General features: G+C 36.6%; 1 protein-coding gene across 1 annotated transcript in view; it reads left to right on the top strand.

Annotated features, from left to right (window-relative positions):
- Nucleotides 1–14,653, top strand: part of PROS1 (protein S) — a 64,441-nt gene that overhangs the window by 37,050 nt on the left and 12,738 nt on the right. Inside the window, exons 8-10 of the mRNA XM_027553392.1 lie at nt 2,817–2,938; nt 5,824–5,939; nt 9,576–9,765. Of these exons, the coding sequence (XP_027409193.1) occupies nt 2,817–2,938; nt 5,824–5,939; nt 9,576–9,765 (428 nt within the window). The remainder of the gene's footprint in view (nt 1–2,816; nt 2,939–5,823; nt 5,940–9,575; nt 9,766–14,653) is intronic.

Below are 14,653 nucleotides of genomic sequence, written 5' to 3'. Positions count from 1 at the left end.
TGAATATTTCATTTGACTCCAGTGGTGCTGCCCAGGTAGCTTAGATGTGTCATAGGGTTATTTTTTTTTTTTAAATCATGGATATGTACAAATTATCTCACATCCTCCTCTGATTTTTTAAAAAATTTTAAAGTGAGTTTAATATCATGACTGAAAGTGAAAATTTCTCAGTCATGTCAGACTCTTTGCAACTCCATGGACTATACGGCCCATGGAATTCTCCAGGCCAGAATACTGAAGTGGGTATCCTTTCCCTTCTCCAGGGAACATTCCCAACCCAGGGATCGAACCCAGGTCTCCCCCATTGCAGGTGGATTCTTTACCAGCTGAGCCACCAGGGAAGCCCAATATCATTACTAAAACTAATCAAATTAATAGTAATTTTAAGTGTACAATTCAGTGATATTAATTACAGTCACACAGTTATGCAGCCATTACCATTATCTGTTCCAAAATTTTTCCAAACAGAACTCTGTAGCTGTCAAGCGATAAATTCCCCCTCCTCCCTTTCCCAATCACTGACAACCTCCAAACCCTACTTATCTCTCTGTGAATTTGCTTAAATTAATAATAGTCTTAGAATAGATTTTTTTCGACTATTTATACTCCTTTTGAGATTTTGATGTCTTATATCCTCACGTACTCAATAAACAATATCTCCTCCCACACACCATTTCTACTCTCCCAGCCCTCCACATAGAAATTACTGTGGTCAGCCGTAAGCATTTGCAGATTTATTATTAGCCAACTTCATCACATTGTATTGTATTGTATTGTAGTTATATTCATTGTATATGTTGAATAACTACAAATTGTCATGAGGTGGCCAAAGTATTGGAGTTTCAGCTTCAACATCAGTCCTTCCAAAGAACACCCAGGACTGATCTCCTTTAGAATGGACTGGTTGGATCTCCTTGCAGTCCAAGGAACTGTCAAGAGTCTTCTCCAACACCACAGTTCAAAAGCATCAATTCTTTGGCACTCAGCTTTCTTCACAGTCCAACTCTCACATCCATACATGACCACTGGAAAAGCCATAACCTTGACTAGACAGACCTTTGTTGACAAAGTAATGTCTCTTCTTTTTAATATGCTATCTAGGTTGGTCATACCTTTCCTGCCAAGGAGTAAGCGTCTTTTAATTTCATGGCTGCAGTCACCATCTGCAGTAATTTTTTGGAGCCCCCAAAAATAAAGTTTGCCACTGTTTCCATGTTTCCCCATCTAGTTGCCATGAAGTGATGGGACCAGATGCCATGATCTTAGTTTTCTGAATGTTGAGCTTTAAGCCAACTTTTTCACTCTCCTCTTTCACTTTGATCAAGAGGCTCTTTAGTTCTTCACTTTCTGCCATAAGGGTGGTGTCATCTGCATATCTGAGGTTATTGATATTTCTCTTGGCAATCTTGATTCCAGTTTGTATTTCATCCAGCCCAGCATTTCTCATAATGTACTCTGCATATAAGTTAAATAAGCAGGGTGACAATAAACATTCTTGACTTAATCCTTTTCCTATTTGGAACCAGTCTGTTGTTCCATGTCCAGTTCTAACTGTTGCTTCCTGACCTGCATACAGATTTCTCAAGAGGCAGGTCAGGTGGTCTGGTATTCCCATCTCTTTCAGAATTTTCCACAGTTTATTGTGATCCACACAGTCAAAGGCTTTGGCATAGTCAATAAAGCAGAAATAGATGTGACATACATATGTATACAATATTTTATTACTTTAGTCATGCTATTCAGTTTCAATAGTATTGAGGGCTCACTAATTTTGGGGTTCTATTTTAAGACATTCAAAGGGGTTCTCATTTTAAGGGGAAACTATGCTATAGCAGTGTTTGAGTTTGGGAATTTTCAAAGATCACAGGGTATATTCATCTAAAAGGTCAAGGATCTTACATATTTCTAAAGTGTATCTAAGCTGAAGCATCTTATTACAACTTTCCAAGAATGATTTTCTTAAAGTATGGATTGGGACAGGGACCATAGAGAAGATTTCACGAAATGGGAGGTAGTAGCACATTAATATTTTTTGTTTTTTTATATCTTTGATAAGTTAAGAAATAAATGTATGTCCTTAAATTTATTGCCACCATAAATCATTGCATTATGGAAAGTGATATTTTCTTGATATAGTCATTTCATCTCCAACTACATTGTTGTTTAGTTGCTAAGTTGCATCCAGCTCTTTTGTGACTCCATGGACTATAGCCAACCAGGATCCTCTGTCCATGGGATTTCCCAGACAAGAATACTGGAGTAAGTTGCCATTCCCTTCTCCAGGGGATCCTCCAGACTCAGGAACTGAACCCACATCTCTGGCTTGGCAGGTGGATTCTGTCTCTGTGAATCACATTAACCTTCATTTAAAAGGGATCTTTTCTTCCCTTCCCTTCCTTGTCTTCCTGTCCTTGCCTCCACTCCTTCTTTTCCCCTTTCTTTTCTTTTCTTCAAAGCAAAGAGTTAAGAAGAAAGTGTCAATGGAATTTATATGATCAGATTTGACAGTTACACTGAGACTCTTGTTTTTTTCTTCAAAATCAGAAAATTGGCATAGTTGTTATATCTTTATTAATTATTAATTACTGAAAGTTAATCATTAAATTTGTTGATTCAGGTATATAAACAAGTTGAAACTACATTTATGACTCATTTAAATTTCTGTGGCAAGCGCATACAGGTGATTTGATGTCAAAGAATTTCTTTCACTAAGGATTTATTATCACTGATTATCTTATACTAAAATCAGAATAGTCCTTCTTCTGTTGGGTTGAACATTTAGGAGATATTAAAATTTATTTTCTCTTTTACCCCAGATGTGGATGAATGCGCTGAGAACTTGTGTGCTCAACTTTGTGTCAATTACCCTGGAGGTTACTCTTGTTACTGTGACGGAAAGAAAGGATTCAAACTTGCCCAAGATCAGAAGAGTTGTGAGGTAAAACTTTGCAATACTAACCTTCCCATCTCTTTTTAAAACTGAGATCCAGTTACTTATTTCCACATAGTTGAGGTAAATAAGAATACAGATTTCTACTATAGTTGCTATAGTTCAAAGCAAGCTATGAGTCACAATCTATACACTAATTTTGACCACGTAATTTGGTAGACATTGTGAGGGACTTCCCAGGTGGTGCTAGTGGTAAAGAACCTGCCTGCAAATAGAGGAGACATAAGAGACGCAGGCTCATTCCCTTGGTCAGGAAGATCCCCTGGAGGAGGGCATGGCAATCCACTCCAGTATTCTTGCCTGGAGAATCCCAGGGACAGCGGAGACTGATGGCCTGCAGTCCACAGTGCGTGACAAAGAGTTGGGCGCAACTGAAGCGACATAGCATGCATGTGGATAATTAGTGACTGGATTAAGAAAAAGCTGCAGGGCCACAGTTCAGAGAGTGCTCATCTGTATAGCCTGTACTTTTATAAAATGCAATGTGTATATTTACTTAAAAAACTATAAAAAGCTAAGGGTTACATTTCTCTTTGTGAGAAAAAATCTTCCATAGAAATTTCAGTGGAAACATTTTTCAGTGTCCACTTTTATCACACTCTGACAAGTTTGATCATGGCTTAGGCATGTTAGTACTTGCAAGAATGTGCATAAAATCTCAGGTGCAAACAATTTTGTCAGAGTAGGATTTAGTTGAGGTTTAAGTATATCGAAATTCAGAGGGGTCAGTTTTGTTATTCTCTCTCCAACTTGCTTCTAGGTTACTCAAATTCAATTCATAATTGATCCAGAAATTGAATGTTGCGGGGTAGGTTCTAATATTTCTTCCACTGAAGAAATTTGAAGCTCTTTTTTTTTCCCCCTAAGTAAGGATCACATTAGTGATCCTTTTCATGAATCCAATTCATGAATCTCTTTTAATTTTTAAAAGTGAAAGTGAAATGTCATGCTTATGAAGTAGACATTAAAAAAAAAGAAATACTCTTAACTGATTATTTAATAGTCATTGATTTATACATACTCTCTATCTGCTACCAAGAGAAGCTGTATATGTTTTAAAAATGTCAACATTTCATATTATGCTACCTATTTGGTAAAGGAAGGTAAGGAAAGCTAGTTGGTATATGTAGTAACTTTGGCAGTACTTCATTGAAATATATTATGTGCATGTCTATTTTGTAATTTGATATCCTATTATTTCAGTATTTTTTGTAGTTACACATTGCCATCTTCCTTGGAATAGATTTATTCTAAGAGGAAATGAGATATTATTTTAGGACCTAGATTTAATACAGTGCTGTTTCCACAGTTCTCCCCAGAATATCCCTAGATATATGCCCAAGAACTTCTCCTTAAAAAACTTTCCATTTAAATGTTTGTTTTTACTCTTAAAAGAAAAAAAAAAAAACCCCTGATAATAGTTCATTCATGTGTGCTAAGTCACTTCAGTAATGCCTGGCTCTTTGTGACCCTGTGGGCTGTAGCCTGCCAGGCACCTCTATCCATGGGATTCTCCAGGCAAGAATGCTGGAGTGGGTTGCCACGCCCTTCTCCAGGGGATCTTCCTGACCCAAGGATCGAACCTTCGTCCTTTATGTCTCCTGCACTGACAGATGGGTTCTTTACCACCAGAGCCACCTGGGAAGCCCTGATAGTAAATCATCTGACTCTAAATTTTTTTTTTTTTGGTAAATTCCTTGGAGATTATGATGATCTCTTACTTTATATTTATCCTGTTCAGGTTTTTCAGCATTTCCTTTGATATCTAGAGAGCACACTTTTGCTCAGAAAAAATTTGGCTTAATAAGACTTTAAAACAAATGGAGGGTGAGTGGGAGGGAGGCTCAAGAGGGAGGAGATTTATGTATAGATATAGCTTATTCTGCTGTAAAGAATCTGCCTGCAATGCAGGAGACTTGAGTTCACTCCCTGGGTGGGGAAGATCCCCTGGAGAAGGGCATGGCAACCCACTCCAGGATTCTTGCCTGGAGAATCCCATGGGCAGAGGAGGCTGGTGAGCTACAGTCCATGGGGTCACAAAGAGTCAAACACAACTGAGCGACTAACAACATCATAGCTTATTCACTCTATTTTACAGCAGAAACTAACACAACATTGTAAAGCAATGGTACTCCAAAGAAAAACAAATAAGCTAGGTACAAATAAATAAAACTGGCTCAGTGGTAGGGAATCCACCTGCCATGCAGGAGCCCACAGGAGACACAGGTTTGATCCCTGGGTCAGGAAAATCTCCTGGAGGAGGGCATGGCAACCCACTCCAGTATTCTTGCCTGGAGAATCCCATGGACAGAGAAGCCTGGCGGGCTACAGTCCATAGGGTCAGAAAGAGTCAGACATGACTGAAGTGACTTAGCATGCATAATTGGAAATTACACTGATGGACTATACAAGGAAGTAAAAGATACTGCTTTGTTATTACCGTGGGTATTCTGCATGTATTTTATTGTATCAGAGAGGATATGTTTGACAAGAACACTGCTGCTGCTGCTGCTAAGTCGCTTCAGTCGTGTCTGACTCTGTGCAACCGACCGCATAGATGGCAGCCCACCAGGCTCCCCTGTCCCTGGGATTCTCCAGGCAAGAACACTGGAGTGGATTGCCATTTCCTTCTCCAATTCATGAAAGTGAAAAGTGAAAGTGAAGTCGCTCAGTCGTGTCCAACTCCTAGCGACCCCATGGACTGCAGCCTACCAGGTTCCCCCTTCCATGGGATTTTCCAGGCAAGAGTACTGGAGTGGGGTGCCATTGCCTTCTCCGGACAAGAACATTAGGAACCAGAGAAAGCATGATATCCTGACACATACACCAAGCAGTAACCAATGCTTTTTCTTATTTTTTTGCCTTTTCTCCAGGCTGTTCCAGTGTGCCTTCCTTTGGACCTTGACAAAAATTATGAATTGCTTTACTTGGCAGAGCAGTTTGTAGGGGTCGTTTTGTATTTAAAATTTCGTTTGCCAGAAACCACCAGGTGAGGTACCAATGTCAGTGATAATTACAGAAATAAGCAGGTCAGGACAGAAAGGAGTCACTGAAAGGTTTTAAATCCATGAAATTTTATTAACAATCATATAATTTAGGTGCATTATCAATCAGATGATATTGGGTACCCTAAATTTCTTTTTTTCCTTCACATATATTTTTCACGCTTGAATCATTTGGGGTTGTTCTAGGCTGATCTTCCCTAGTGATCATTTTACGTTAAGCCAGAGTTCTTCCTATTCTAATGAATACATATTTTTAAAAAGCTAGAAAAGAGGATTTAATGTATTTGTGAAATTTTCATTCTTTTTTATGCTTTCTAAGTAATGGGAATAATTCAAGAAACCGCTTTTAGAATATAGTTATATTCATAATTATTAAGGAAACTATGGTAAGATTGCTGAAGTAGTATATTAAAGAAATGTGTCACATGATTTTAGTTGACTTAGTACTTTATCTCCTCTTCCTGTAGTTGGGTTGACTTTGGAGAGGGAGTAATTGTTTCTGTTTTTGAGTCATGATGCTACTTTATCAAATTTTCTCAGAGCCATACATTGTTGGAACTAGGGGAAGAAAATTGGAATTTTGTTGGAATAATGGAAAGTAAACATTTGAGACTGATTATACAATCCAAATTTTAAAATATTTTAATTAGATAAGCATGTATATTTAGAATTTAATCCATTAGATATATGAGTGAATACTCATTAAATAATTCAACTCAATTCATAGAAATTTTATTATTAAGGAACACTGAAATTTATTCACTGATATAATTGTGCCCTTTCAGCACTCTGATTTTCCCAAAAATGTGGTTTTCCCCTTTAACATCTCAGAGCAAAGAATATCTTCTAGTGATATAGATTGGAGACAGCCTTTCCTTGCTATGAGAATAATTATGAGAGAGAAGAATTAATTATCTCAGACACTTTCAGAGGTATTCATTTCTCACCGTTCACAAAAGCTTGGGCTGTAACATCAGATAAAATTGGTCAAACAATTGTTTTCTTTCAGTATTTATTATTTAGTTTAAACTTTTTATTGAGGTATTATATGTATTTGTATATACACACACATATACACACAGAGAAATATATACATGTAATATACATATATCTTACATATACAGCTTGATGAATTTTTATAAGCTGCCACCTGTGTAAAAGACACAAAGAACAGCTAATGCTTTTTGTTTCTTTTTTCGCAAATTTCTTCAACTCTGTTTCCCAGGATCAAAAACTTATGCTGCCCCAAAGTTAACAAGTTCTCTTTTTTCACTCTGCAATACTTCTGAAAGAGAATGAATTGTTCCCCAATGTACTGAATCAGTATGCTGATGTACTCCAGACAGAAAATATGCAGAACACAACTCTTTGAATTACTGGTTTAGCATGTTTTTACAAAGAGAAGGAAATTATCTCCATGATAGGATCAACTTCTAGAAGATCCTGACCATACACAGATTCAGGTTTTGGCAAGATAATATATGCTTCACATCAGCAAAATGTGATGAATATGAAAGAGAATAGAAGGCCTTACTCAGAGCAAAATGGTTCTTTTTAAATATAATCGGAGTTCCTTAAATTCCTAGTATATTGTGATCTACCCAACAAGCTTTACTCCATGTTTACCTCTTTATAATATTTCCTTGGAATTCTCAAGGCTAGAAAGTTCGTTCTATCACTTTTTCTTTGTTCTATTTGAGGTAGGCTTGTGCCCATTACAAATGATGCCTCTGTTACTATTACTATTGTATACAGAAAAGGAAAGAGTCTGGGATTCTTTCTTGCCATATTTAATAATTACCTGAAATCTTAATTTTTTAATTTAAATTACCTTTATTTTAACTTAACTCAGATGACTAGTAGTTATACAACTATTTTTCCTGTTTCCTGTTTACCTTTTTTCAGTCACTTTGCTTTACTGGTCCCTTGGAAACTTTAATGCTGATTTTCATTAAAGTATTGTAAGGCCATGAATTGATATATGTTATTTTTCAGTCCAGCATTCTTAAGATTTTTATCCTTCCCTGTAGTAGCTACATAAATGTTCAATGTCTTAATAGGAGCAGGCATTGTCAGAGCTCAGTTCAGTTCAGTTCAGTCGCTCGGTCGTGTCCGACTCTTTGCGACCCCATGAATCTCAGCACGCCAGGCCTCCGTGTCCATCACCAACTCCCAGAGTTTACCCAGACTCACATCCATCGAGTCAGTGATGCCATCTAGCCATCTCATCCTCTGTCGTCCCCTTCTCCTCCTGCCCCCAATCCCTCCCAGCATCAGTCTTTTCCAATGAGTCAACTCTTCGCATGAGGTGGCCAAAGTACTGGAGTTTCAGCTTTAGCATCAGTCCTTCCAAAGAAATCCCAGGGCTGATCTCCTTCAGAATGGACTGGTTGGATCTCCTTGCAGTCCAAGGGACTCTCAAGAGTCTTCTCCAACACCACAGTTCAAAAGCATCAATTCTTTGGCACTCAGCCTTCTTCACAGTCCAACTCTCACATCCATACATGACCACAGGAAAAACCATAGCCTTGACTAGACGGACCTTTGTTGGCAAAGTAATGTCTCTGCTTTTGAATATGCTATCTAGGTTGGTCATAGCTTTCCTTCCAAGGAGTAAGCGTCTTTTAATTTCATGGCTGCAGTCACCATCTGCAGTGATTTTGGAGCCCAGAAAAATAAAGTCTGACACTGTTTCCACTGTTTCCCCATCTATTTCCCATGAAGTGATGGGACCAGATGCCATGATCTTTGTTTTCTGAATGTTGAGCTTTAAGCCAACTTTTTCACTCTCCACTTTCACTTTCATCAAGAGGCTTTTGAGTTCCTCTTCACTTTCTGCCATAAGGGTGGTGTCATCTGCATATCTGAGGTTATTGATATTTCTCCCGGCAATCTTGATTCCAGCTTGTGTTTCTTCCAGTCCAGCGTTTCTCAGATTGCCTCAAACACATGGCTATATCTTTTAAACTCTCCTTCTGTGTACTCCAGTATAGTGATTTGTGCAATTAGAGTTTTGGAGAGCTTTTAAAATTAAACTAACAGATACATTTAAAAGTTTTTGATTTTACCTTCCTTTACCACACATGAAGACTTAATTATGTTAGAAATCATTCAGATACTATCTTGAACATCTCTGTGAGTGATTCCTTCCTGACATATATGAAATCATAGGGAAAATTTGCTCTTTGATGGATGAACCAATCATGGATTAAACATCTTTTATTAATCATATATGGATACAGAAGAAAAAAAAAGAATCTTCATGTTAGATTATATAGTGTATAAAAGGCTCTGAGACAATATGCCCAATATTTGTACATGTGTATTCCAGCATTTAAAAGAGCTTTCAAAACAAATGCCAAAAGATGAAAAATTTATCAAAGCATATGCTCATTTGGAAAAAAGTTTCCACGAATAAGCAAGAAAGTAAAACAGCTTGATTTTAAGTACACATGGAGCCAGAGATAACACAAGAAGAGCTTAATCCTGCCCTTTTTTATTTTTTCTAGTGAAAGAGTTGTCTCTTTCAACATACTGCTATTTGCCAGTTCAAGAGTAAAAGAAAAACATGATCTTCAATATTTCTCACTATTCAGGCTCTCTCTTTGTCCATTGTTCAGATTTTCAGCTGAATTTGATTTCCGGACATATGATTCAGAAGGTGTTATCCTGTATGCAGAATCTTCTGATCACTCAGCTTGGTTCCTGATTGCGCTTCGTGAGGGAAAGATTGAAATTCAGTTCAAGAATGAAAAGACAACCAAAATGACAACTGGAGGCAAAGTTATTAATGATGGTTTATGGCATATGGTACGTTTTGCAGAACTCATAAAGAATCATTCCATTCTGATGCAGTTTGTTTAAAATCATTAATCATTACTTTAATAGTGATACCAAACCAAAATAAGTTTGGGTTTATCTGATGTTGTGTGAAGTGTATTCTACATACTGTAAATACCTGAAATGGTCTGAGAAGTTATTCTCTCTCAACAGTATGGATTTCCCATAACTGAAGTTGTTTTCAGTTATTAGCTTTGTTAAAAACAACTATTTTGTCTTTAACTTTTTACCTTTTTTACTGGCTGTCACTGGTGAACTGTGATATTGCACCTATAAGGTCAAGAGTTGATCTGGGACAACTACACTGGATAGCCATCAATATTTTTAATGTAAAAGAGAAATACATGTAGTAACAAAATTAAAATTTTAATTTAATTTTAAATATTATCATATAGATTAATGGATTAGTACAAATAGGATGCACTAGCTGAAACTAATTAGAATGCTTAGAAACTAGCATTTTTAGATAATCCCTAAAAGTGAGTCTTTATCTGAATAATCAAGAATAGAACTTTAATCTACTGTATGCAAATGGAACTTATCTTGGAGAAGGGATTACTGTTAGTCTACAGAGGGGAGAATGTTAATTAAATCAATGCTACTTTCAGTAGAGAAGATCCAAGAAGATCAGCTTCACCTTAGAATGTGGTACCCCAAAGAGACACTTTCTAAGTCTATGGGAACTGACAAGAAAGGTCCATGTTAAGCAGCCATGTAAAGTCATCACTAAATTATTTCATTATATCTATCCACTCTTGAAATCATATATTCAGTAAAGATTTAGTACGCATGTTTAAAATGCTATATTCCTGAGTCCAAGGGGCTGAAACCATAGTAAGAGATTGTCCATGTTCTTTGAGGTTAGACTCTCACAGTTTAATAGTGGATGTGGCATCGTGAACCAATACGGTGTAATGTGAAATATGTTACAGGAAAGTGTAATAAGGAATAGTTGGGTGCAGATGTGGTTCACCGAAAAGGGGGCTATCTGTTGATTGGCAGCCATGGATTTGGGGCTCCTAACTTTGAAAGAACTGTGGCTTCACAGGATCAAATGCAACTGTCAGAGAAGTTGTTAAAATTCTTTGACTTATGTTGCTTATTACTATAGCTTTTTTATCACCTTTCCTACTACATCTGTATCTGTAATATTTCATGCATACCGCTATTCCTCCAGTATACACTTTAATGCCAGATGTCCCTAAATCACCTGTCTAAAACCACTAAAATCACTTTTGCAGTAAAAGAGAGTAAACAGAATTCTTTTTCCAATGAGTTTATACAAATTGAAAAGATCAGCTGTTTGAAGGTGAATTTAAATACATTTCTATGTAGGATATAATGTATATAAAGAAGGTAAATATTTATCTGTGAAGTGATCATGAGTTGCAAGTAGTGTTTATTGAAGAATTGTTCATGAGCTATATCCTGTTAAAGACAGAATACGGGTTGAATGGAAGGCAGATGTTCAGTTTCATTCATCTCCTATATTTATTATTCTTATTAAAAAGAAACTATTATTTAATGATATGCCCATGTTTTAGCTAAGCATTTAAATTAAAATCTCCCTCTATAAACTGAATACAAGTTTATAGAAAAAATAAAATTTAAGAACATTAGCAAGTCAGAGACAAACTTTGGTAATAAATTTGGTGCTGTTGTTTTTTTCTTTAAATTGTAATTCAATATTTTAACAATTTTTGCATTTTCCACTCCACTGATAAATAGGATTTCTTTTTTCACTCCATACCTTTTATATTTAAAAGATAGTATGGTAGCATGGTAGTCCTACTAACTTATAATCCTGATGAATTGTTAATGAATTATACTGTTTCAAACAAATTTATGCAGCACAGGAATTATTTAAAATAAATAAATATTTTAAATAAGTATTTTAATTAATGACAAAGTAATTAAGTTAAACTAACCTATAAACTGGACTGTTCACTTTATAGCAGTTGTTTCACTAATTTTAAATTATTTTAAAATTTTAAATAAAATGTTAAAAATAAGAAATTAAAATGTATAACTTAGAATTGTTTTGTAATTCAGGTAAATAAAATTGAATGTGTAATGATTGTCGTTAGAATGGCTATAACCTGTAGGAATATTTATTCTTATAAGTGATTATTGATAACTTATAAGTGATTATTATATTTCGTAGCTGGGTATAATCCTAATATTGGTGGAAAATGTATAATTTGTATAATTTCATTTATCCAACAAAATATTTTATGAGCACTTTCTGTGCTATTCCTTCTTCTAGGTGATGGGGATGCAATAGTGAATAAAACAAAAGTCCTTGCTCTTATGGAGCTTGCATTTTGGTGATGAGATGAAAACCACAAATGTGTCAACAAATAGCTATGTCAGATAGTGATTAATGCTATGAGGAAAAAGAAAAGCAAGGCCAGGCAGTAGAGAATGATGATGGTGAGTGTGCATATGGAATCAGAAAAGCCATCTCTGATGGAATTACATTAAATCAGAGACTTGAGGGCACATGACAGCAGACATTTTGGAAAGAAGATAATCCTATGTCACATGAACAGCAAACACACTCTTAGGCTAGAGGATGTGTTTGTTTTTATTTGCACAGCAACATGAAAGTGAGTGTAGATGCAGTGGAGAGAGTAGATGCAGAAAGAGGGAGAGAGTAGTAAAAACTGAGGTCAGAAATGTGGTCTGGAATAAGACCTTGAATTTTATGTTAAGTAGAAACACCTTAGATGATTTTGAGAAGTGATATGATCTAATTTGCATGTTAAGAGATGATCCTGGTTAGGACCTAATGACTTTGTGGAAACTGTAGAGAGTAAAGATAGTGGCTCAGTGGTAAACAATCTGCCTGCCAATGCAGAAGACATGGGTTCAATCCCTCATTCAGTTCAGTCACTCATCATGTCCAACTCTTTGCGACCCCATGGACTGCAGCGCACCATGCTTCCCTGTCCATCAGTAACTCCTGGAGTTTGCTCAAACTCATGTGCATTGAGCTAGTGATGCCATCCAACCCCTTTCTCCTCCTGCCTTCAATCTTTCCCAGCATCAGGGTCTTTTCCAAGGAGTCAGTTCTTTGCATCAGGTGGCCAAAGTATTGGAGCTTCAGCTTCAGCATCAGTCCTTTCAATGAATATTTAGGACTGATTTCCTTTAGGATGCACTGGTTGGATCTCCTTGCTGTCCATGGGACTCTCAAGAGTCTTCTCCAACACCACAATTCAAAAGCATCAATTCTTCAACACTCCACTTTCTTTATAGTCCAACTCTCACATCCATACTTAACTACAGGAAAAACCATAGCTTTGACTAGAGGGACCTTTGTTGGCAAAGTAAGGTCTCTGCTTTATAATATGCTGTTGGGGTTGATCATAGCTTTTCTTCCAAAGAGCAAGTGTCTTTTAATTTTATGGCTGCAGTCATCGTCTGCAGTGATTTTGGAGCCCCAAAAAGTAAAGTCTGGCACTGTTTCCATTGTTTCCCCATCTGAAGTGATGGGACCGGATGCCATGATCTTAGTTTTCTGAATGTTAAGTTTTAAGCCCACTTTTCCACTCTCCTCTTTAATTTTCATTAAGAGGCTCTTTAGTTCTTCTTTGCTTTCTGCCATAAGGGTGCTGTCAACTGCATATTTGAGGTTATTGATACCTGAGGTCCAGTCCCTGGTCTGGGAAGATCCCACGTGCCTCGGAACAGCTATGCCCGTGGGCCACAACTGTGGGCATCCCTGGTGGCTCAGATGGTAAAGAACCTGCCTGCAGTGTGGGAGACCCGGCTTCAATACCTGGGTCGGGAAGATCCCCTGGAGAAGCGAATGACTACCCAGTCAAGTATTCTTGCCTGGAGAATTCCATAGACAGAGGAGGCTGGCAGGCTACAGTCTGTGGGGTTGCAAAGAGTCAGACGTGACTGGGTGACTAACACGTTCACTTTCACAAGGATAAAACAGGATACGGGATTAGGAGACTATTGCAATAACACAGTGAAAAGATGACAGCTTTGACTGCAGTGTTGATAGTAGGAGTGCTGAGAAGTGGTCAGATTCGGGGTATATTTTTAAGATCCAGCCTCTAATTTAAGATAGACTGAAAGCTTTTGGAAATTCAGCATAAAGGGGGCCATAAAGACACCAAGATGAGTTATTGTCAATCTGTGGTTTTAAACTCTATCACATCCAATATACTGCTCTAAATATTATATTAAAAAGAATATAATTTCTTAAAAAATATGTTTCAATATGTAAATACTTAAATTCAAGTATAATATTTGTCAAAACTTGCTCCTATACATAGAATAACATAAAAGCTACAAATGAAGGCTTATGCTGGGGTGTTATTTTACTTTAGAGGATAATTTTTCCTTTCCTGTAGTAGTGCTTTGATATGCCTATTGTCTGGTCACCCCGATTGATAAGTAAATGCAGAGTTTGCATTTTGAGTCCTACAGTTTTACATGAGGAAATTGCAGCAATGGTTCGTCAAATTGCCTTTATAAGAAAAAAATTTTTATTGTTTACCACTACTTCCAGTTTTTTTAGAAACCCAAACTACTTTCAAAATTGGAAAACCCAATTTAATTTAGTGTATTATGCTTTCTTATGACCTCAACTACATTTGAATTTTGAAACAAAATATAATTTGTGTTTAATAAACATAATGCTGAATGTACTAGCTTCTCTTAATTTATATTAAAATTTATTTACATTATTGATTTCATATTTATACTATCAGACAAATGCAAAATAAGGGCACTTAAAAGTTTCCCAAGATTCTGTAGAGTGACTCTCTTTTTTCTAAACTGTTAATTTTATGGCACACTGGGATTGAAAGATATATATTATAAATGAATGTTTAAATGT

Source organism: Bos indicus x Bos taurus, chromosome 1 (genome assembly GCF_003369695.1).
Source record: "Bos indicus x Bos taurus breed Angus x Brahman F1 hybrid chromosome 1, Bos_hybrid_MaternalHap_v2.0, whole genome shotgun sequence".
Lineage (NCBI taxonomy): Eukaryota > Metazoa > Chordata > Mammalia > Artiodactyla > Bovidae > Bos > Bos indicus x Bos taurus.
Note: the sequence above shows the minus strand (reverse complement) of the source record. Positions and strands in the feature narration are given on the sequence as shown.